We start from the raw sequence: 24,232 nt of genomic DNA, 5'->3' as shown, positions 1-24,232 counted from the left end.
ACTAGCAGAGATTTCCCAATCGCACTTTCGCGAATTTTGATGTACAATACAGGTATATACATTTAAAATTCAAAATACAAATAAGAATTCGGATGATTTAATCTATGACGTTTTATAGAGGATTAAAGCCCAATTTTGCCTTTAGAAGTGATTTGTACGAGGCATAACCATAAAAATATTTTTTGCCGAATCTAACAACGAGTGTGGTAAGGCGCTTTTTCTTGATATACGTAGTTGGCTGAGAAGGTAAATGGGAAACTTTAAGTGGATTGTTTTATCTTTAATGTGCATTGTGTTTCATGATTTCTGATAGTGTATGTACGTTTGTATTGTGGACCTACAGTGAGCTTGTTTACCTCTGACACATACGACTTAATTTGAGATGTAGCACAGCACGTTAGTTTCAATTAAGTCGCATAAAAGCTAATGTTAACGTTTGATTCAACAAAAATGTGTTCTTTAAACAACGGGGTAAATTTTATTCATGTCGATTATATAGATTTATATCAACAGTTAAATTAAACAATGGGCGATGTTTGGATACGCTATACGGCCAAACCTTCACTAGTAGATGTTGTAATATAATATAACTATGTATTTGTTGTTCATGTTAGACACAGCATGGCCATTTCAATAGCCATTTTGGACTGTGATCTACTGTTGCATGGCCGTGGTCACAAGACCCTGGACCGCTTTGACGTGAGCTCTGTATCAGACGACTTCCTCCTCACACGGTTTGGTTTCCCCAGAGAGTTCATCCTCTACTTGGTGGAGTTACTCAGTGAGGTAAACCTCTCTCACGCGTTCAATGGCACACCATCAGATCTTTCTGAGAGCTACCACAGTATTTGGTGTTTGTCTTCTTTGTGTACCAGTCCCTCTGTAGGCGCACACAGAGATCCAGAGCCATCAGTCCTGAGGTCCAGGTACTGGCCGCATTGGGCTTTTACACATCAGGCTCTTTCCAGACATCAATGGGAGATACTATTGGAATCAGCCAAGCGTCCATGTCCAGATGTGTTTCCAATGTGACCAGAGCTCTGGTTGAGAAAGCTCCTCAATTCATCACATTGCAGAGGTAAATAAATAATCAAGATGTTTCTCTTGCTGCAATGTTGTAGATGAAGAATGGTGTTTCTTGCGCAGAGAGGCCATGATCCGAGAGCAGACATTCCAGGAGTTCCAGAGGGTGGCAGGATTGACGGGTGTTTTAGGAGTGCTTGACTGTGTTCAGGTCGCCATCAAGGCTCCGAACAACGAAGACTCGTCATATGTGAACAATAAGGGATTTCACTCCATTGGCTGTCAGCTTGTTTGTGATGCCCGAGGTTTGTTACTGAGCGCAGAAACTCACTGGTCGGGTGGACTCAAAAGTGTAGATGTTTTGGAAAGATCTGCCCTTTATAAAGAACTGCAGGGAACTGAGGAGGGCTATTTGCTGGGTGAGAATTGTTTGTATCACCAGGCAACATCTAGAAATTTAGTTCATTGATGGTGGAAAAGATGGTTAAGGTTTTCTGCTTATCAGGTGACAGCCGCTATCCTCTAAGGAAGTGGTTGATGACGCCGGTAGATTGCCCTGAATCCCCTGCAGAGTTTGGATACAATCTTGCTCACACGGCTACGCATGAGATTGTAGACAGAACGTTTCGAGCCATCCAGACTAGATTCAGATGTTTGGATGGCACCAAAGGATATTTGCAGGTATTTCACTTCTATTTACATTGAAAAAGTGAACATTATAGAACACTTACAGTTTGCCTCTGACATGCACAATTGCCAAACTAAACTACTGTTGTCATCACTGCTTTGCACAGTACTCACCGGAAAGGAGTGCATCCATCATGTTGGCTTGTTGTGTTCTCCACAACGCCTCCCTGCAGTCAGGATTAGATGCCTGGACTCTGGAAAGGACGGACCCCTTGGAGCAACCTGAAACTCTGGAGCAGAGACCAGAGGACCGTGACGCTCAGGCTGAGGAGCTGCGCAAACAGCTCATCCTGAAACACTTCAGCTAATGCATGCCTGAACTCTGCAGGGCTTTGCTCAAGAATGAGTGGAGCTCACACAGGATGGAGTTCTATTTAATGTAAGAAAGCCAAGAGACAGTGATGCTGATGCAGATTTTTAATATTTTGCTGGTTTCTACTCTACAGACTACACTAATATATCTGGCTTATATGCAGGAACATGCAAGACACTGTACAACAACAACAACAGTCCTCTGTGAGCAGTACTTGATTTACTTCAAGTATTTGTGTCCCAGCTTTCTCAATTTAGTTTCATTGTTGTCCAGGTTTGGAAAAAGTGACCGAGCCCTCCATCCATCCATCCATTCATCCATCCATCCATCCATCCATCCATCCTCTTACCCCATTAAAAGACTTTGCAACATGTTTCCACAGGCAATGATGTTGTAATACACTAGCTAACCCTGCATTTACAACTGTACACCATTTATGTACACTAAAGCATTGACATTACTGAGGCAAGCATGTCAAAATGGCTTTTTGTCGGTAGATCAAACCAGATACAACGGATGGATATACTGTAGAGACTGATCATCCCAATGGTCAATTGAGGGCACAAGAATCTACACGCTGTAATGAATTTCTCACATGAACAGAACAGGGGAAAATATTTTTTTTAACCTAAAGTTCTTTTGAAGGTGGTAGTGGTGTTTCACGTCTGGGTCATTCCATGCCAAATCACCCCCCCAAAAATTTGAAAAATTTAACCATGCGGATTTTCATTTTAATGAAACTTGCTGTACTTATTGATAGTGATTGGCACGAGACTACATCTCAAATTTTAGGTCAGTTGGAGAGGGGATGTGGGAGCTACGGCCCACTGAGTTTTAATTAGGTAGGCAAAAAGAGGCGTATCCGCCTTTCTTTGAACCCTTATATCTCAGGAGCTACTTGGTCAATCTTGCTCATGAAAACATTTGTTAATGTCACATGCTCCACAAGGTCTAATCGCCTATCGGTCAAAATATAAAGTTACTCAAATATGCACCAATCTTCTTAATGATTGCAGATTTGGATTCGTTGAATCCCCTTGCCAACAATACCTGTTTTGCGAAGAGTGGCCCAGTAGTTCCTGAGATAAAAGGGCTCAAAGGAAGGCGGCCACGCCCCTTTTTGCCTACCTAATTAAAATGAGGTGGGCCGTAGGTCCCACACTCTCCTTGACCTAAAATTTGAGATTTAGTGTTGTGCCATCCCTATCAACAAGTACAGCAAGTTTCATTCAAATCAAAATTTGCTTGGTTAAACCCACTGGGTGATTTGGTATGGAATGACCCGTCTGGGAATGTAATTCAATATATACACACTTTGTACAAACAGCAATAAATACGTACACACAAGCATTCTTCTTTACTGCCAAAATATTTCAAATCCAGTTTTTGGTAAATTGGAGTTAATTAAAGTTTGATGTTATTTTTGCCCAGATTTTACAGTCGCTCTCATTTGAAGGGGAAAAAAGTGATTTTTGAGTGACGGCAGTGAAACATAAAACATAATTACAGCAAAAAGACACAAACCCCCAGGTGGATGCCCACGGAACAGTACGTGAACTACACACTACCATCTAAATCTTTACACAATTTCCAATGGTCAACACGTCTTTGCTTTTTTTTTGTTGCATAAAATAAATATGCTCTTTTTTGATGCTCAGAATATATTGTGAAGCAATATTGTCATTTTTATACTTTTTTATAACATTATTTAGAAAAAAAACAAGGCAATAATGTATAAACTAAACTTTAAAACAGTACATTTAATATTTTTTGTTGCATAATTTAAATATGCTAATTTTTGATGCTGCAACTATATATATACACAGATTTTAATTCCATAAAAATACTTTGTCATGTTTCCCGCCCTCCTGTCAGAACTCTTCAATAGGAAAATACAGGTGTAGAATTTTTGGGTTGCAAAATGAATGCATAAATTTAGGTTAAGTAGAAACCTCTTGAATGCAGAGTTTGACCTCACAAAGCTTTCACAGCCACAAATGAATTGGTGTTGTTTCAAACTGTTTGATAACGACATTGAGTATGTGGGGTCTTAAGTTGGCACTCTTGAGTCTATCGTATAAGGCCGAGTGGTTCGAATATGAGTGGAAGGCACTTGAAAGGCTTCCTGTGTAGGAGGACACGAGCATGTCTACTTTGAAACATGTTAGCGGCAACACTGTAAAGATGCCAGTGGATTGCACAGAGTGAAGTAGAAACCAACAGTTGAGGTCAATGTGTGCTTACATAGTATGAGTGGGATCGATGAGGTCATTAATTCCATGTAACAATGTGAGCTCTTCATATTGATATATATATATAATATGTGCCGGTGGTGTTGAGGGGGTTGTTGAAGTTTGAGGGAGGGTCAGCTGTGGCGGTCCAAGCTGTCAGAAGAAATCTCCGTTTGGTTTCGTTTCTCTGAAGGGGACAAAGCAGACATCATTGTAAGTGGTGGTCAGCGTTTAGCATGCAGTACTTTGGAGTGGGATGATCGCACCTGTGGTCCGACTTGGGCCCGCTTGTCTGGTTCCTGCGGACATCAGCTGTGTGGCGGCTCGTCTGGATGTGGTTTTGTGAGCGCAGCCTCTCTACGAGTAACGTTGCAGTGGTTTCCTCCAGGGGAGACTCTTCGTCGAAGAAGAGTAGGCTGCGGGAGCGGACTGCAACGCAAACATACAGCTTACTGTCATTCGGTTGTCTTGGACAGTACCAACAGTGATCAAAGTGTTTACATAGCTCAGTTTTCAGGGTTTCTTTTTGTTGACATTTAAATACAGAGCTGGGCATTTTACTAAAAATTGAGCGTCCGTCAACAGCGAGGGTACCCTTCCTCATCTGTCATTTTTCCCGGGGGGGAAAAAATAGTAGCCATCTATAGGCTAGTACCCATCTATAGGCCAGTCCGCCTCTATTTTTAAACGTCTGTCCGTTGGTGAGTCCGACTAAACTTTCACTCCCACCAAGTAAGAGAAATAGTGACTCACTGCGTTTTGGAAGCCTCTTCCCAGCCTGGACCCTCAGTCAAATCTGTCCAACAACGCAATATTTTCCTCCCCGCGCTTGCCGCGGAAAATAGCCTAATGACGGATGAGGAAATAAATAAAGGGGTTTCTGTCGATGCTTATACCGTCTATTTTAAAAATTGTCCCGTCATTCGGCGACCGTCAGCAAAATGGCCGACCGTCAGTGATGGACAGACGGCCCGGTCTGTCACATAGACGGAATGCTCAGCTCTGGTTAAATGTAAATGCTGGTGTCTTACGGCTTCAAACTTGACATGTTTAGACTTTTCTTATGTCGTGTGGCTGCTAGGGTGACGCTACAAACAATATTTTGACATCATGCATGATGTTGGTTGGAACACTTGAGTTTTTGTGCATCCACTATTTTCCTGCGCTGTGTGGTTGCATTCTAAAATGTACGATCTCAAGGGATGAACTTAAAACATTCCACTGTACTCATTAAAAAAAATAAAATAAAAAAATCTTCCCTAACTATGCAGACCGATTTATTCTTTGACGGATGCTTTGTTTTTAACGTTTATACTGTAGTACTTCATAGACTGCACAAGTCTGCTATTCTTATCAACCCACATTCATAAAAATGAGCACTTTTCTTTGTAATGTTCTAAAACTAAGATGCTTGAGAGGCGACATACCCTGATTGGTGGTGTAAAGGTCCTCTGACTGGGGAGATGGAGGAGAAGAAGTATGTAAGGAGGAAGAAGAGGCGTGAGTGACGAAGGACAGAGGGGAGAGGCAAGGGGAGAAGGAGCCCAACACCAGGACAAAACACAATGCCATCATCTGCACAGAGAGAACAACACGATATTTATGTGCATTCAAAATCCACGGAAGGAGAATACAAGCCGCTACACTTACCATGAGGTATGTCCCTGTTTGAGTTGAGGCCATTTTACAAGGGCGCGGGACAACTTTCCCTGAAATAAGCGATTGGAGTTTCTGGAGCTGCTGGAGAAGTGTTCTGCAGACACACGCATGATAAAATACAATTAGACCTCGTACAAACAGCAGAAAAAAAAGCAGCAGTGAGAGGAGATTAAAAGAAAGTCTAATCTAGATAAAAAAGAGGAGATAAAGATGTTGCGTATGGGTAGAGGGCATTACAATGATCAAGTCAGGTAGAGAAAAAGGCATCTGTAAACCTCTCAAAATCGCAAAGGAAAGGCTTAACCTTGGATAAAAACTTCAGCTGAAAAGAACAGATTTTATATCCGACTTGATCTGTTGATCCATTTTAAAATCACTGCTGATTTTTACCCATTCATGAATTCCAGTGAGTTTTTGCATAATGAACAAGGGAAGTTGTCATTAGGGCCACCACTTGTCTTATCCGTTTGATCAAAGGTCTGTTAGTCTTAGTGAACATTGTTTGTCCTCAGCAGTACTTCCAAACGGAGTGCACAGAATAGGAGACTCCTGTTTATGTGCATATGCATGCATCATAGTTCAATACTTGAGAGTTATTAAATACATTACGTAAATATGCCAACACAAGTATTGTACAGTCACATTTGCAAATTGCAGTGCAGTTTGAAAGATAAAAATTGAGTGCACAGTACGTATATTAATATGCATAATAGTGATTGTACAAATGTAATACTACTATGTGGAACGTGTTTACACAGCGTCCATGAAGTATTACCAACCTTCCTCAAGATTTACACCCAAGGAATTGAATGCATGTGTTTTACATGAATTGAATCCAAAATCAACAATAGTGACCCCCTTTGACTGTTAGACTGGCCCAATACGAGAAGTACACCATGAGGTGGTTTTGTGTGAACTGGAGAGCAGGGTTCTGATGGTATGTGCTGCAGTGGCACAATGTGAACACTGAGGGGAGACACGCTCACAAGAACTCATCTGCACATTTGAGCAGCGCTCTTGCTCATACATCAAAAGCAACCAAGTGAACCCAAGGAATTCTAGTCAGTCAGATACTCAACTGGCACGTGAACAAGTGTAGCGGGCCGTCAGTCAGCCGTTTCGGCCTTTGTCACTCCCTTGTGACAGAGAACACACACACTTTGATGTCAACCCGCAATGATTAATGGCTGCTTAAAATATACAGCACGTATAAAAAGGCCCCACTGGCTGTCTCTGAGTAAATGCGGTTGGATGAAATATGAAGGGCAAGTCAGGCCCATCGTGTACTGGATCTTGGTCTTGACTTGAACACGACACATTTAATATGAACAAACGTGTTTTGAGACTTGCTGCGTTGACTCACGTTGGCCAGTTTGCGCCAAGGCAACCATTCTACTGAGTGATTGTTTATGAGTGTGTGTGTGGGTGGGCTGGATAGGGAGGGTGGGCGTTCCACGATGAAAACTTTAATTACAAACTGCAGCAGACAGAACCCCCGGTTCGCACTTCTTCCAGCCCGCCTTCGCTACAACCCTATCACTCACCAACATACAGTAATAGCAGATCGTGCCGTAACTTTTTTACTGTGTTGTAAATATACAGCAGTGTATGGAGGAGAGATACTACATTCAGCATTCGGTAAAAATATGGTATGCAGACAGTGAGACCCAGTGTTTTGGTTTGTTTTCTGCTGTCCAACATGGCACTACATTCTTTAAACTGATAAAACGGTTCAAACCAAACACGTTGAGTGTTTTTTTCCCCCCGTATTACATTTGTGGTCTGCATGTGTAATTAAGGTTTCTTCTGTGCTTCTGCTTATGACCTGGCCCAGCCTTCTTTGAAAGACTAAAGCCACATATTGATAATTGGGCCAAATTGGAGCAGGATTCTCCCCTTCTGAGCAAAGGGTTGAAAGATATCCTGATTGATACTTTGGGATAGGATGTTCAGCACAATTTTTCCTCCTCAATGTGTTGGACAAGCATAAGTACTAAACCTGTTCAACATTTATGATCACAAATCCTGGGCCAAGAAACGGACTCTGATTGTTACATGAAACGCAAAGACAGCCAGGAAGGAAGCAACCTGAAGCTTGCACTGTTGCAACAAGGATATTTGTATTTGCCAGAAATCTGGTTTGTGGGAGGAGACTCACAATTGTGGGTGGAGATATCTTTATGTGTGTGGTTTGCTGTGTTGGTCATCTCCAGTGCAACACACAGTGTAAAAGCAGTAAGCACGCACATGATGATTTTTTCTTTGTGTTGGGTCTCTCGCATTTTAAAAACGAGTTACGGGCTTACCCCACTTAACCTAAAGGGCAATATTGTCGTGCCTAGTGCAAGTCTGGTGTGAGGCAAGGTGTAAATCTGCGCAGGGGAGAGTTAGACTAAGTTTGGGTATTTTCTCAGACCTGCGCAAGCCCGTGCAGTGTGCCGCGGATTTTAAAAAGAGCCTTTTTTGCTGTTGTGAGTGTGACCACAGCTGACTTGTTTCGCCGCCAATAAAAGCGCTATGCTCTCATTCTCTTTAACTGCCATGCGCACACCAATAGTCCTTGACATGGTGGAAGAAGACACTGATTTGCTTGACTCCTACGGCAGGTCGAGGTACGCAAAGTGCATTTATAAGGAACTGCAAGCAGACAAACATGGGCGGATGATATTAAGTTGCCTAGAGGGAGAACACAGATCTGTGAAGTGGGCACTTGGAGATTGCCTCCCACCCGGATCGTACGTGTCCGTGTGTGAGCCCCTCTGTATATCTGAATGATTTTAAAAATAAATATTATCAAGACGTGAAAACTAATAATAATGTGCTCAATCAACTGATTCCTACAATGATTCAAAGGGTTCAATGTGCGCTGTTGTCATACTTATGAGGTAAATATGATGACATCCACTACCCATGTCATCAAAACTCAGAATCTGTCTCCTTGCAACTCAATCAAATGCACCAAAATCATATTACACTCCCTGCGGCAATCCCGTCAAAAATCAGGATAAACATGTTTTTATACTCGAGCGCAGCTGCGCTGTCGACGAAAATAGAGCCCATAATGTCTTGGTCGGAGCGGTCTCTTATCAAAGAAGGTATGAATTACCTTGTGTGAAACACAAAGTTGAAACAAGACAACAACAAAAAACAATCAACAGAAAAAAGGCATACATTAATGAGTGCTAGACTTTATTTAAAAAGGAACATTCAGTGCACTCTGAATAGGAAACACACTAGAGTTACACTGCAACACAGAGAAACGTTTTTTGCATTCACGTGTCTGTTTTGTTATTTTTATTTTTGTGTCTCTTTTAGTTGACCATGCATGTGCAATGAGCCTCACCTATTGGCTGTCTCCAGGTTTTCCACTTTTCTCCACAGATCACCGTTTTCTGACGTGTAGTTCTCCACCCTGGGGCAACAAAAACAAACATCCGGCTTTTATTCAGATGCAAAATAAACAACAGTACTATATATATATCCATCCCTCCATCCATTATTTGAACCGCTTATCCTCAAGAGGGTCATGGGCGTGCTAGAGCCTATCCCAGCTGTCCTCGGGCAGTAGGCGGGCCACACCCTGGACTGGTATCCAGCCAACTGCAGTACTATATGTATAAAATATATATACAGTAGGGCGGCATGGTGGTCGACTGGTTAGCATGTCCGCATCACAGTGCAGAGGTCGTGGGTTCCAATCCAGCCCCGACATTCCTGTGTGGAGTTTGCATGTTCTCCCCGTGCCTGCGTGGGTTTTTACCGGGCACTTCGGTTTCCTCCCAAATTCCCAAAACATGCACAGTAGGTTAATTGATCACTCTAAATTGCCCCTAGGTGTGATTGTGAGTGTGGCTTTTTGTTTGTCTCTGTGTGCACTGCCAGTTCAGGGTGTCCCCCGCCTACTGCCCGAAGACAGCTGGGATAGGCTCCAGCATGCTTGCGACCCTTGTGAGGGGAAGCGGATTGGATAATGGATGGTTGGATGGATTATATATACAGTAATCCCTCGCCACTTCGCGGTTTGAGTTTCGCGGCCTCAGTGCATCGCGGGTTTTTAAAAAGTATTCATCAAAAAATACAAATGACAAATACAGCAGCCATATTGCAGAAAGACGCATTGTTAGCTGATTGGCTGCGCATCATCGCGGCCTCTCGCTAGTCTCGTCCATGCTAACAAACAAACAGCACTTTTGAACAACGTTCTGTTCGGAAACTCATAACCTTATTCAAATGTGCTGTTTGGTTAGTCAGAGTCAAGCCGGATAAGCGGATAGTAAACAGCTGTGTTCACAAGTTGTGAGCGGAGCGCGCTCAGCCACCCGGCAAGCATGACGTGCTTAGTCCGACGATTACGAAACATCAGCAAATAAAATGTGAAAGTGTTTGTTAGTTTTGTCTTAAGTTTGTCTTAAAACAGTTTACCGTAACTAGAATCCCGCGTTGCATTTTATCCAAAGGACCTTGTTGTTATTGTGCAAAGAAAAAGTTAAGCATGATTACTTTCAGCAACCATGCTTCTCATTCGTTTTAAAAGAGGAAAGAGAGACGTCAACAAAGAAGAAACGGCAGCAACAACAGCAGCAGAAGTAATGATAAGTAATTTCACTTTGCACAACAATGACGACAAGTTTTTAAAAGTGCATTACACCAGGATTGTATCTTTGGCTAAAATGCACAGTGGGACTCTCGATAAAGGTCAGGGTGCAAACCTTTCTGTAGCCCCCTAGAACCCCCTTTACAATGTATAACTGTCATTAAAATGTGATTAGGACATTGGTAGACAGCAGTTTAATCACTAAATACAATTCAGAATGTGTCGTCTGCCGTTTGAATTCGCGCACCCTCATCTTCGGATTTTTGCGGAGATGTGACGTCATAGTAGCCGGAGGATTCAGTGACTACTAATAATGAAGGGTCTAATAACGCTCCCTTCTGTCGGCTCGTGTGTTTCAAAATCCTCTCATTCCAAAACATCGCTCGCCTTTGAATGTGCTGTGTTTGTAGCGCATGGAAATTGTACAGTCTATGGTGCGGCGAGCGGTTTAGCTATATCTACGTCACGTCCGGTGGCTAGAGCCACGATTCCTCAAGCTTCCATGAGGTCGGAAACACTCGGAATGAGTAAGTAAAACCTATTTTCTAATCGATCTGTGGTTGACAACTTGCAGGAAGTGACTTGTATTATAAAACCTATTACCAATGACAATATGAATTTTAACAGACTCTGAAAAATGTTTGCACCCTGACCTTTAGGCCAATTCTAGAATAAAAATTCCAACTTTAATGTAGTTATTAGCCAACGTTCCAACGTAATCATCCGCTGCCGCGGTTGAAGCTCATGTCCCTCTCACAGCCTGCAGCTTGGTATTTATTCTTCATTTCCCACTTTTAAAGTTAAATATGTTGTGTAACAAGCGTTTAGAAGGGTAGGGCTCGCAACGGCAAAATAAAGGTGTAAATCCCCCCAAAATAAAACTTTAAAACAAATATAATCTAAAATAAATAAATAAAAAAACCCTACTATTTCACAGTTTTTCACCTATCACGAGGGGGCTCTGGTCCCCATTAACTGCGATAAACGATGGTTTTACGATCATGGTAAATATATATATATATATATATATATATATATATATGGCTAGATATAGTGCTTCACAGATGTATTAGACCCTCTGTCCCTTTTGTTTTATGAGGCCATCAAACAAGATTTCTCCTGATGCACACATAAACCAGGAGGATAATTTTCCCTACTTATTCACTCCAAACAGTGATTCTCAAAATGAACTACCGTCAAATCCCATTCCCACAGAGATGCCTGGAAGGTGATATAATCTCACTGATCTCATCCCAAAATGAAAGATTCGATAATCCTGCTGTTATCTTCAAATTCATCTCTCTAAGTGTGCTCGCTCTAGACAGCCGCCTACTGCTTTCCAAGGGATCATCCAATAATCCCGCAACTCACGCGAAAACTAGAACCTGACAAAAAAAACCTAATATAAAGAGACCACGCTCTGCTTGTATGATGAGTCTCGTCTGACCTGCGGCGATGGCTGCACACTGAGCTGGGAAAACTTTCAAATTACAAACAGCTGGATTTCAACTCCCCCGCCCCCTCCTTCCCATCGCTAGCGCGTGGATGGAGTGCGCTCTCATGATGTACAACAAGTGGGAGCTGGGCAAAGACTATTGGTTTGTATTCAGGCTTTTGTTAGGAAATTTAACTGGACTGATACAACAGGGTGTGCCACTGATACACCGTCATACTGTTTGAAGGAAATCAATGGTTTAAGAGATAACGGAAGGGGGGAAATTGGCTAGAAAAATGGAAACTTACTTTTTCTCCAGACATTCCACATATTCTTTCTTCTTCCGCCGACTCTCCTGAGCTGAGATCTGTTTGTTTTTTTTAAAACGCAAACATCAAATTATTTTCATGTCATTGACAGTTACAAAACAAAGGTATTTATATTCAGGTTTATATTAAAGTATTCTTTAAGAAAGAACAGTGGACTCTAGTGCATTTTGACACAGTAATGGTCAACGTAGGGCAAACACAATTTTGGTGAGCATCTTAGCAAAAATAATAAGAAAAAAATCATTGTACCAGTCTTTGACAGCGCAGCACGGCGCATTAGTGGAAAGTAGGGCTACACGATATTACATAAACATACGCGATGCATGCACGATATGCACGATAAAAATACGCGATATGGACGTTGACTATAGCCATATCGAAATTATTGCAATATTTAACTTGTACCTAAAGAAAATATATTTCTATTATCTAATGAAAGAAGTAAAAAAAAAGTTTAGGCGGCAAAATAAGCAAGCTCAATGTGTTTTTTGCTAATTAATTGTATTTTCCCTAGATAATGTCCAACTATTGGTTGGCGATGCGCATTTAAGTTTGCATGTGTCTGGTCAAATTCAGATCAAAGTAAACGATTGCATAAGAAAATTATTGCGATAATTGCGTCTTTGCGATATGCATATTGCGTAGGCCCTTATCACTATATCGATATTTTTCAATATATTGTGCAGCCCTTGTGAATAGCATACCTGCCTCGCAGCTGAGACGGCATGCAATTTCTTACAATCAAATCGCAGAGGTAGGCATTGTCCGAAATTTTGATGGTCCATCATTCTTATGCTTATTTATTATGTGCCGGAGCACTGGCCTCGTCTGACGCAGAGTCAGCAAAACAGGTATCGTCAGTAACGGATTGACAGATCTTCCGACAGAATTGACTCTGGAAAATTGCGAGAATGACTCAGATTCGTCAGAATCTGACCAAGAAAATGCTGTGTTGAATTGGGGAGAGTGCCGGGGCCACGGCGACTTTCAACGGCACTACGTCAGGCGAGTGTTGCTGCGCACATTAGCTGTCATGGCGTCTCCACAAATAGGTTGCGCGAGTTATTACAACCAGTGTAACCAAAAACGGATGCAGTTTCCTTGATAAACCATGTATACTGTGTTTTTCCTTCTGACCACTACACGAACACTTTAAGCTCTGCTTTTATCCAAGGATCAAAGGCAATGTTCATCAATAACTTGGGTGTGCAAAACAATGAATGTACTGTATGTCCTCAACAAATAGAAAAAAAAATCACACGGTACCTTATTTTTAATCTTTCGTCTAACTCTCTTCAGAGCCTTCTCTTCACTCTTGGTGAGAGGAAGTTTGTTGGGTACAGGGTATCCCTCAGCAACAAGGGTCCGCTTCTCTTCGTCTGTCAGCAAGAGGGGTCCGGAACCCTGCAATTTCTACACAAACAACAATAGTGAGAACAACAAAAGCATGTTTTAACCGGTGATTAGGAATCCTCAGGGGAGGAAAGACGGAAAAGGAGAAAGGATGGGTGGCGGCTACTGACGTGTGGCGCCGTTAGTAGAGGGGAAGTCGAAATGGCCGTGGATGAGGAGGATGATGCGGAGCCGCGGCCCACTGGCCTCTGTTGTGGCTGCGGCGATGACGGAGGCAGAGCGAGGTGCGGGGAAGAGGGCGGCAGCGAGCCGTCACTGTCCCCGTGGTTGCTGCTGGGCGGAGTGGGTGGAAGCTGCAGGGCATCATCTGGGAACAAGCGGGGTGAGGACCTGCGGTGAAAATTGCGGCCTGACAAATGGAGAGTCATTTGCGGAAGCTGCGCGTACCAGTGGGCAGGCAGAGGTACTGTCCCATCTCTCTGGGCTCATCTTTAATAGCCACAGGCTTAACATCATCCGGTGGGTGCACCTGAACAGACCAAACGCACTCATTCACACGTCAAGCAGAATACATGAAGTGTCTCTGAGTTGTGCAGTGCTCACCGTGTGTCTCCATAGCGACCCTCTACGTGCAGGGGCGGGGCTTAGGATAAAAGACGGGCCTTCCATGGGCTGCGGATCTGACCTTTGAGCCACATCCGGCTCCTCCTGTTTCACTAAGATGGTCGACAGGTCCTCACTAAAGCTCCATTCAAATTCTAAGAGAGAGAGAGAGAATCTATTCATGTATTTATTTAAAATGACAATTAATTATTGATTACATTACATAATGATCTATGGCAGAAGTGCCCATTACGACCGGTCGATCGCAAAGGCATTGTGGGTAGATCGCCAGCCTATCATCCATCCTCACTACTGTATTGCTATGTTCATGCTATGATCACACCAACTGCGTTGGGAGCGTTTCTGGCGCAGCGTTTGAATTGGAGTCAATGTAGTTCGCACGGGCGGGCGCAGTTGCGTGCGGGGCGGCGTAAAGATGCGTTTGGAGCGGTGGGACGCGGAGCGAAGCACCAAAAATCCGCCCATTCACTCCATTTGGTCCATATAAAACCACTTTTTTGCCATTCCGCCTCGCGGCAGCCAGTCAACATCGGGCATTCTACGTCACACACAGCCACACAGCGTCTTGTTCACTCCGCAGCTTACAGTTCTGAACTTTACCAAGACAGCAATATTGATAGCATTAGCATAGTGTGCAAAGAAGTTGACTTGTTTTATACGCGCCGAATGGAGCGAATGGGCAGATTGTTGTTGCTGCAAATCTGCTTGAGGCTGGCTATCAGCAGCTACTGTCCGGACTATGCGTCCCTGGCTGACTCCATTCAGTGCAAGTCTTTAGAGTACGGTAATTACAAAACATTTTTTTGTTGTATTGTGCTATATAGGTTGAAGCAGTCATGCAAGGTACACCAGCATATACAGTACATATAAAAATAATTCTCAATATATTTACATATAATGTCTTTTGCATTTTTAGTAGGTGGTAGATCATTTTGACTCGGTCATGTTATAAGTAGCTCTCAGGCTGAAAAAGTGTGGGCAGCCCTGATCTATGGTGTCATATACTGTAATTGTGCATTGAAATGTGATTTAACAACCTCCATTATTTTAGGATCACAATACAATTCATTCAAGGTGTATTTGAATGGGAATTGATACTCTCGAAATTGAGGCTTGTATTGACCAAACACTAAAAGACTTTGTGCTCTTTGTTTCTTGTGGTCCATGAGGTCATGTGACTGTCTGACATTCTTATGCCCGCCACTCAATTTATTCTCCATGTCAGGAAGCAACATTCTCATTTTCCACCAATGCAGTTAGTCCCATTTCCACCCAAGTTTCTCCACACTACCTCCCCACTACCCCCCCCCCCCCAATCATATATCTCCCACATTCCTCTTATGCCTCGTCTGTCATCTTCGTATGTTCACTAATTGATTCTTGAGTGTCCCTTATTTTTCTCACGTTCCTCCCACACTGTTTTTATTGTTTTACTCAGAATGGACATCAGATTAATGAGCCATTGCGCTCCTAATGTGACTTTTGTAAAGCACTCATGTCAGGCAGAATACTTGTGCCTCCAAGAGGAGACAGCATTTGGGGGCAGGTGGTCTCTTATTGGAGACACCAGTAGCTAGCTCACAGCTGGTGTGACATGGCTCCTGAGGTAGAGTGGTCGTTTGCTAACCTGAAGGTTGTTAGTACATTCTTTTTGGAGACACTAGTAACTTACTAACCCAGAGTAGGTGTGACATGGCTCATGTGGTAGTGTGGCCATTTAATAACCTGATGTTTGTTGGTACGTTCCTCAACCCTTGTGTGACTTTTTTTTAATATAGATAAAAACAATGCAAGTAAAATTGACTCAAAAACTCTCCTTGTAAAATTTACTTCACATTTCTGAGTGAAAAACCTTTAAAGGGGAAGTCAACCCAAACCTATTTTTTTTCCAGAATATGTTCTGTGCAGGCCCACTAGTTGAGACACGGCATTCTGATAAATATTGCGTTTGTGGAATCAGAGTTAATGCACCCGTTTTTCACCATCTTTGGGGGCAGCCTTTTTGTCACTTCTGTTGAATGAAAATGGCATCACAACTGCTCAGAGCTCAGGTAACGACCAATCATGGCCCAGCTTCAGAAAATAGGTGAGCTGTGATTGGTCATTACCTGAGCCCTGAGCAGTTGTGATGTCATTTTCAGTCGACAAAAGTGACAAAATGGCTGCCCCCTGAGATAGCTAAAAGCGGGTGGATTTTGCTGCTTAACTCTTATTCCACAAACGCAATATTAATCAGAATGCCGTGACTCAACTATTGGGCCTGCACAGAACATATTCTGGAAAAAATATGTTTGGGTTGACTTCCCATTCAATTGTTTTTTTTCAAATAAATAACTCTCCAAATGTCTTTCTGTGTAAAATTTACTCTGAATATTATTCTCTTCCAAGTGTAAATTTGACTCTGTTTAGACTAGGACCAAATATAGTATTTTTAGAGTAAAATGTACTCTATGAAATTTACTGTCTACACTTACAGAAGAGGGCAAAAGCAATTATGTGTTCCTTTGCCAGTGAGAAGGAACACAAGTCATAAATCAAAAGCACTTCCTGACAAGCCTCGTTATTATATACCACAGAGGGATAGCACTCATTCTTGCAGCCGTGGTGCATAATTTGGCCCTGGTGAGTGTGTGTCAACAATACATATCAAAGAGCAGAAGCTTGTCTCCAGGGTCCTGCTGCGAGTGGGGGCCTTTCACACTGTAAAATGCTACACACACAGGCATATGGATGCATATATACACACACACACACGCGCGCACACACGAACACACAAAATCGAGCGACGCCACACAACACCACTACTTGGCACACAAACCAACTACCGGTAATTTAATTATCAGTCACCCTTTGGGATACTGAAGATTCTGAAGTAAAGTTATATGAATCATACATAAGACTAATTACAGTGTTGACCATGAAGTTTGGCAGGAACACACAGGGACCACACTTGTCAACAGCTAGCGTGTTAAAGTGTGTTTTAATTGTGTTTTCTTTGGAAGGACATTAATTAAAAAAATATATATATATATTTTTTTTTATATATTACCAGTTTTGCCATAAACCACATTCATACATTTTTTAATGCTTATCCAGGGTCGGATCCCAGAGGCAGCAGCTTTAGCAGGGAAGCCCAGAAATCCCCCTCCGCAGCCACTTCTTCCAACTCTACCGGGGGGGATCTCAATCGTTCCCATGCAAGCCAGCCATGAGACATAGGGCCCAATTTTCGTGCACAGTGCAAGTAGCGCAACGCGCAGTCTAACTGTGCACATGGCTGGAATTTTCTCTTTTTTATTTTCCTAGACTTTGTACAGGTAGAAATGGGCATAATGGGGTGTTTGCAACGTTGTGCGCTGTTTTGGGACGGGACATAGCCGAATTTCGGCCAATCGTAGAGGATCTCCTCATAAGCATTAAAATCAGGGCGCTCTAAGTGCACGCAGGGCATGACATTGCGGAAGCAGAAATAGACTCGCTGGGGTCCGTGCATAATATTGGAGCGTTCCCTTGTGGATGATATAGTCAGCCGCGGAAGTAACATAGGCAATTAGAGACCACCTTGCACACATGATTGCGCGTACGTGTGTTGTGGATTCCATAAAGTTTAGGAATTGAATCAGTAAAAAACTACAGCCTTGGTCGAGTCTACCCTTCACCGAAATAAAATCTGGCTTAATGCTGGCAATGCGGACCAAACTCTGACATTGGTGGTACAAGGACCGAACAGCCTGTATCAGTGGGTTCAGTACCCCATACACCAAAAGCACCCCCCACAGAACTCCCAGAGGGACACAGTCAAAGGCCTTCTCCAAGTCCACAAAACACGAAAACTGGTTGGGTGAACTCCCATGCACCCTCGAGGACTCTACTGAGGGTGTAGAGCTGGACCACTGTTGCACGACCAGGACGAAAACTACATTGCTCCTCTTGAATCAGCGATTCAACTTCGCGACAGACCCTCCTCTCCAGCACCCCTGCATAGATTTTACCAGGGAAGCTAAGGAGTGTGACACCCAATTGGAACACATCGTCTGGTCCAACTTAAAAATCGGGGCAACAACCTCTTTCAGCCAATCCACTGTCGCCGATGTCCACGTGATGTTGTAGAGGCAACCAGGACAGGCTAACAACATCGAGATCCTTTGGGAATTCTGGGCAAATCTCGCCCCCCAGGGCTTTGCCAAAGAGAAGCATTTTAAGCGCCATGGTGACTTTAAAGGTCAGGGTGCAAACATTAAAAACCTTTCTGTAGCCCTGTAGAACCCCCTTTACAATGTATAACTGTCATTAAATGTGATTAGGACGTTGGTAGACGGCTGTTTAATCACTAAATACAATTCAGAATGTGTCGTCTGCCGTTTGAATCCCGCGCCCCCTCATCTTCGGGTTTTGTGGCGTCACAGTAGCCGGAGGATTCAGTGACTACTAATCATGAACGGTCTAGTAATGCCCCCTTCTGTCGGCTTGTGTGTTTCAAAATCCTCTCATTCCAAAACATCGCTCGCCATTGAATGTGCTGTGTTTGTAGCGCATGGAAAGTGTACAGTTTATGGTGTAGCGAGCGGTTTAGCTATATCTACGTCACTTCCGGTGGTTAGAGCCACGATTCCTCAAGCTTCCATGAGGTTTGAAAACACTCGGAATGAGTAAGTAAAACCTATTTTCTCATCGATCTGTGGTTGACAACTTGCAGGAAGTGACTTGTATGTATTATAAAACCTATTACCAATGAGAATATGAATTTTAATGGACTTTGAAAAATGTTTGCACCCTGACCTTTAAGTCATCAGAATCTGCTTCCTCAAGGGAAGGCGTGTCAGTGGAATTGAGGAGGTCTTCAAAATACTTCCCCCACCGACTCACAACGTCCCAAGTTGAGGTCAGCAGCACCCCATCTCCACTATACACAGTGTTAATGGTAATGTAATGGTGCATTGCTTCTTCATCCTGAGACGCCAGATAGTAGACCAGAATTTCCTCAAAGCCATCCATAAGTCGTTCTCAATGGCCTCACCGGACTCCTCCCACGCCAGAGTGTTTGCCTTGGCGACTACCAAACCTGCATGCCGCTTGGTGAGCCAGTACCCATCAGCTGCCTTCAGAGTCCCACAGGTCTAAAAGGCCCGATAGGACTCCTTCTTCAGCTTGACGGCATCCTTCAACATTGATGTCCACCAAAAGGTTTTCACATTACCGCCACGACAAGCACTGACCACCTTACGGCCTCAGCTCTGGTCGGCTGCCTCAACAACGGAGGCGCAGAACAGGGTTTTCGGTGGGTTCTGATCACAGGGTCCGTTCTCCCAATCATCACTGTCATTGCCCGGGTGTGCATTGAAGTTCGATGTTAGGTGCGATGGAGTCCCCGGTAGGAGCGTTCTTCAGCACCCACTTCAAGGACTCCAAAAAGGGTGGGTACTCTGAACTGCTATTTGGTGCATAAGCAAAAACAACAGTCAGGACCCATCCCCCCACCCGAAGGCAGAGGGAGGCTACCCTCTCCTACACCGGGGTGAACCTCAATTGTAAATATGCGCACGCCTGCTTGGCGCCCCTCTCCATGGGCAACTCCATATATAGTAGAGACAACATTTAAGATAGTAAATGCGGTTTGGCTTTGACTGATGTAACTGGTTAGTGTGCTAAATCAGAGACTACCACTCATACTGTTGAAAGTTTGGGGCTTACTCTCCTAATGAGGAAGGACCTGCTGCGTGCTGAGCCTCATTAAGCTATGAGCTTGACTGGAAACCTCCACCCCCATTCTTCAATGACACAGCAAAAGCAACCATCTTGAGCTACTGGTAGAAGCAACATAATACTATTATTACATTTTGATAGCACCAGAGTTTATGAGGCATTAATGCCGCTTTAGTCGAATTTTATATTTACATCAAATCATACACTTTCAGGTTTTTGCACACATTTAAAAGTTATGCTTGAAAATAAAAGGCTGTAAACTGTCATCCCAGCGGGTGAACAGAAAACACTCAGCAGGACAGAAGCTGTAATAAAACAATAGTTGGTGCGGCACGGCGGGTGGCAGCAGCATTAAAACGCACAGCTTCTCCTCAACGTGGACCTTAATAAATCAGAGTTAGTGAAATGGAACACAAAACATTTGGGATGTAAACCTCAACATGTGAACTTATAATAATCAGAGCTGGGCATCGCCTAACCGCCACAGCGTTCCGACCTGCATATTTAAGCGACCACGTGGTCCCCGTCCATCCGTCTGCAGCGACAGCCAATCGTCGTCGAAAACGTAATCTTCACGCCACAAGCAGACGCCGCACGGGCAGACACGGTGCCAAACAAAGAAAAAATATCAAACAAAAACAACAGACACACACGCATTGCGTGGTGATGGGTGATATAAAAACAATATGGGGCACATTGCGTCTGTCGGACCGCAAGGTACACAACACTGTTTTATTTTTTCCTTACTTGACCGTGTGTCAGGAATGCCTGTGTGTGACGTGGTATCGGTTAAGTCCGTTCTCGACGCTGGTTGACTCGTGGGTCGATTATATGCAGACGGAAAATAGGCAATGTCCAGCTCTGATATTAGTAATAGTGCTGATCCCGCAGCAGCTAAAATCACTTAATAGACAAAGATGCCAAAATTTCAATAAAATCACTTGTTGCACTTCATTGTGCCCTTCATTAAACTGCCTGAAAAAATACACACCAAAAAAAAATACATAACAAGAACTTTAAGATTGTCGCCCGCCACCGTGCAGAACCCATTTCAAGACCATCCACCCTCAACACAACCTGGACACAGCTGTGGTGTCCATCAGCAAGACGCCAGTACCCCTAACGCACTTAACAACCTATGTTTGTTGGGTCCACTACTACGATGTGTCAAATGCAGAGGTCAAATTTCATCTTTGTCTGTGGACGGACAAATAAAGATGATTCTTCTTTGAGAAAGAAGAAGAAAGAAAAGAAAAGCAAGTACTCAATAGTTAATCCTCCTCCTCTCTCTTTCTCTCGAGAGTCATGTTATTATGAGCTGCTTCATGTTTGGACATTGCTTCAATTAGTCAAGTTTTTTCCATAGGGTCAGCCCACATACACTGTATAATTACCCAAAAACCTCTGGCAGTTGTCACTTTTGCAATTTTTTTTAAGTAAAAAATAAAATGAAAACAATTGAATAATAAATTTATATGTTCCATGCAGGGCCACCATTTGAAACAAAGCATTCTGATTAATATTGCGTTATATGAGTTAAGCAAAATCCAAGCTTTCTCAGGGGGGTCGGACATTTTGTCACTTCTGTCGACTGGAAATGACATCACAGTTGCTGAGGACTCAGGAAAAGACCAGTCATGGCTCAGCTTCGGAAAACAGGTCAGCTGATCATGATCTATTATGCCAAATGCTTTTTCTTGGTCATTGAAAATTCCAGTACCTTACTTATTTTGATCTATGGTGTTTGTGATGTGTTCAATTGAATCTAATATTGCAAGTGATGTTGATCTTTTTTCTCTGAAACCATTTTGGCTGTCAGTGAGTGGAAGGAATTTATCCATGATTTTTTTTGTCTGTTATCTGTTATCTCAGAGAATTGTGGCAGTACTGAGAAAGGTCTGTACTTGGTGAATACGTTCTTGAGAAGAATTACCAGGAATGATTTTTGGATTGTTCATTTTACAATATGTGGGGGCGTACCCGTTAGAAATGCAGACAAGATATAGTTGTGCTCACTTCCACACACAGCTTGGGCTGTGTTTCCAATCCTCTGGAGAGAGGTTGGATTCTCTTGCACTCTGGAGTTGCCCAAGGTGAGGGGCGCCAAGCACTACAGTGGACCAGCATACTTACTTACAGCTTGGCACCTCTACGTTGGGGTTTGCTCTGGTGGACGAGAGGGTAGCCTCCCTCAGCCTTCGGATGGGGGGGACACAATCCTGACTGTTGTTTGTGCTTATGCACCAAACAGCAGTTCAGAGTACCCACTTTTCTTGGAGGCCTTGGAGAGCGCTCCTGTTGGGGACTCCGTCGTTCTGCTGTGGGAGCTAAAGAGGAAGTCAACCCAAACATGTTTTTTTTCAATAATATGTTCTATGCAGGCCCACTAGTCTAAATTGATTAATATTGCGTTTATGGAATATAGGAAAATCCACCTGTTTTTAGCCATTTTGTCACTTCTGTTGACTGAAAATGACATCACAGTTACTCAGGGCTCAGCTCACCTGTTTTTCGAAGGTGAACTATGATTGGTCGTTAATTGAGCTCTGAGCAACCATGATGCCATTTCAGTTGACATAAGTGACAAAATTAGCCAGAGATGGCTAAAAAACGGGTGGATTAACTCTTATTCCAGAAAGGCAATATTTATCAGAATGCCTTGTTTCAACTAGTGGGCTTGCATAGAACATATTCTTGAAAAAAAGAATGTTTCGGTTGACTTCCTCCTCAAACGCTCACATGGGCAATGACAATGAGACCTGTAAGGGCGTGATGGGGAAGAATGGTTCCCTTTGTTCACAACCCGTGTGGCGTTCTAATACAGGACTTGTCTGCTTGTCATGGTTTGTCCATAACGAACACCTTGTTCAAACATAAGGATGTTCACATGTGCACTTGGCCCCCAGACACAAATCCAAAAGCATGGCAAAGAGGGTGGAGAGAATCTCCAAGAATGAGGGGCTTGGCTGAGAAGTGGAAACAAATCAACAGAGCTGGGTACTTGACCATTATTTGCGACCCTCCACCCTTGACTTGGTTAGTACCCTTCCAGCCGGGACCCTCCGGCCATATTCATAAACATTGTCGGCCACCGCCCCATTCCGCCCCCCGAGCCCCCAAAAATTGTTTAAAAAACGTCCGTGATTGACGTCGCTGCGAGAGGGATGCTAACGGCAGAGGCTTTTTAAGAATCATTAGCTGGCTAATTTACTATTCGAACCCGCTGTGGACACGCTTCAAATGCGCCAGTAGTATTTACCCAACTGCGTGCTTCATTGCATTGCGAGCCCCGGGGTTGGATTTGTCGTATTCTATAATTATTTGGGTCCAATAATTATAGAGAAGAGTTGTAGAAGAAGTCGCAGCAGTCGTAGTCAAGTTACTTATTTATTTTGTACACTTCCCCTCCTTCCCGGCCTTCAAAATAAAAGCATACCAGCAAACCACTATACACTGCAGGTTTGCTATGCTGTATTTCCGGAAGTAGTGAACGCCAGAAAAAGTGCATGAACTCCACCTTGATGTGCTAGCGTCTGAATATACTCGTGGACACAAATTGTTTTGAAACAGAAGTCGGGGGGCGTTGCTTCAAAAAGACAGCAACAACAATACATATCGTGCCTGCTACAACCATAAAGGGATGACGATGCATTTAATTTTATTGCGAAAACAATCTGGAAAGTGGCGGCTAAGGGGGAATGTGGGTGAGTAGCTTGTTTGCTTTGAGTGATGGGACTTTGCAGCAGCAGCAACGAGCTGCGTGGCTCATCCGTCTCCGTGTGGTAAACTGTACGTCATCGCAACATGAAAGACAGCGACGTGCGCTCAAGGGTGTTTGTTTTTCCTTATTTTCACATCACGTAACCCGTGCCTTCCACCTGCAACTGGGGCATACCATTAGAAGAGGGGGCAGGGGGGCAATACCACAATCCCTATAACAGCAGTTTTCGCTCGCGCAGACGCGGGAGTAGAAAGAAGCCTAAAAAGAAGCCTTTCACCGAGTAGATTGAGATGATTTTTGTACGCCTCGCGAGCACGCATGAGGGCCGATTAGTGGGGCAGACTAAAATCAACTTCCGGCCACGCTTAGTCCAGACATTTTTTTTAAGTTTGTCACCCCTCCGCCCCAAAAATGGGCATCCGGCCAGGCCGGAGGGTTCGACCGGTCCGGCCCAGGGACGGATGTGCCCAGCTCTGCAAATCAACCCTGTTCGGAACCATTAATACAAGTGTTACCAAGAAAACATTTTTAAAAAACGGGTTGCCGTAAACTCATTAGTC

The 24,232-nt window shown here is 43.4% G+C and overlaps 2 protein-coding genes across 6 annotated transcripts in view; one reads left to right on the top strand and one right to left on the bottom strand.

The window, feature by feature from the left end:
- The first annotated feature begins 30 nt into the window (after nucleotides 1–30).
- harbi1 (harbinger transposase derived 1) lies at nucleotides 31–3,128 on the top strand. 5 transcript variants are annotated; one of them, XR_015089005.1, is made up of 7 exons: nucleotides 217–246; nucleotides 615–786; nucleotides 876–1,078; nucleotides 1,147–1,442; nucleotides 1,529–1,704; nucleotides 1,818–2,089; nucleotides 2,187–3,128. XR_015089005.1 is itself a non-coding variant. In XM_086047557.1 (6 exons), the coding sequence occupies exons 2-6, from the start codon at nucleotides 622–624 to the stop codon at nucleotides 2,016–2,018; spliced, it is 1,041 nt and encodes a 346-aa protein (XP_085903683.1). In that variant the 5' UTR covers nucleotides 31–52; nucleotides 615–621; the 3' UTR covers nucleotides 2,019–3,128. The 5 variants fall into 5 exon arrangements, 4 of the variants coding, with proteins under 4 accessions (XP_085903683.1, XP_085903691.1, XP_085903665.1 ...); XM_086047557.1 differs by lacking the exon at nucleotides 217–246 and adding an exon at nucleotides 31–52 and having other exon boundaries at nucleotides 1,818–3,128; XM_086047565.1 differs by lacking the exon at nucleotides 217–246 and adding an exon at nucleotides 184–206 and having other exon boundaries at nucleotides 1,818–3,128.
- The window catches only part of creb3l1 (cAMP responsive element binding protein 3-like 1), a 47,792-nt gene continuing 25,672 nt past the window's right edge, over nucleotides 2,113–24,232 (bottom strand). The window contains exons 4-13 of the mRNA XM_086047528.1: nucleotides 14,228–14,382; nucleotides 14,072–14,153; nucleotides 13,795–13,991; nucleotides 13,538–13,684; nucleotides 12,251–12,309; nucleotides 9,257–9,325; nucleotides 5,905–6,007; nucleotides 5,682–5,829; nucleotides 4,521–4,683; nucleotides 2,113–4,441 (exon numbers count right to left, since the gene is read on the bottom strand). Of these exons, the coding sequence (XP_085903654.1) occupies nucleotides 4,411–4,441; nucleotides 4,521–4,683; nucleotides 5,682–5,829; nucleotides 5,905–6,007; nucleotides 9,257–9,325; nucleotides 12,251–12,309; nucleotides 13,538–13,684; nucleotides 13,795–13,991; nucleotides 14,072–14,153; nucleotides 14,228–14,382 (1,154 nt within the window). The 3' untranslated portion in view covers nucleotides 2,113–4,410. The remainder of the gene's footprint in view (nucleotides 4,442–4,520; nucleotides 4,684–5,681; nucleotides 5,830–5,904; nucleotides 6,008–9,256; nucleotides 9,326–12,250; nucleotides 12,310–13,537; nucleotides 13,685–13,794; nucleotides 13,992–14,071; nucleotides 14,154–14,227; nucleotides 14,383–24,232) is intronic.

This window comes from Filicampus tigris, chromosome 1, assembly GCF_054856515.1.
Source record: "Filicampus tigris isolate MCC_2025a chromosome 1, RoL_Ftig_1.0, whole genome shotgun sequence".
Classification (NCBI taxonomy): domain Eukaryota; kingdom Metazoa; phylum Chordata; class Actinopteri; order Syngnathiformes; family Syngnathidae; genus Filicampus; species Filicampus tigris.
Note: the sequence above shows the minus strand (reverse complement) of the source record. Positions and strands in the feature narration are given on the sequence as shown.

Excerpts from the sequence above, each read along its gene's own strand:
- harbi1 (XM_086047557.1), top strand. The coding sequence starts at position 622 with ATGGCCATTTCAATAGCCATTTTGGACTGTGATCTACTGTTGCATGGC. Across the intron at positions 1,079-1,146 it reads CAATTCATCACATTGCAGAG|AGAGGCCATGATCCGAGAGC; the intron begins GTAAATAAATAA and ends TTTCTTGCGCAG. Across the intron at positions 1,705-1,817 it reads GCACCAAAGGATATTTGCAG|TACTCACCGGAAAGGAGTGC; the intron begins GTATTTCACTTC and ends TGCTTTGCACAG.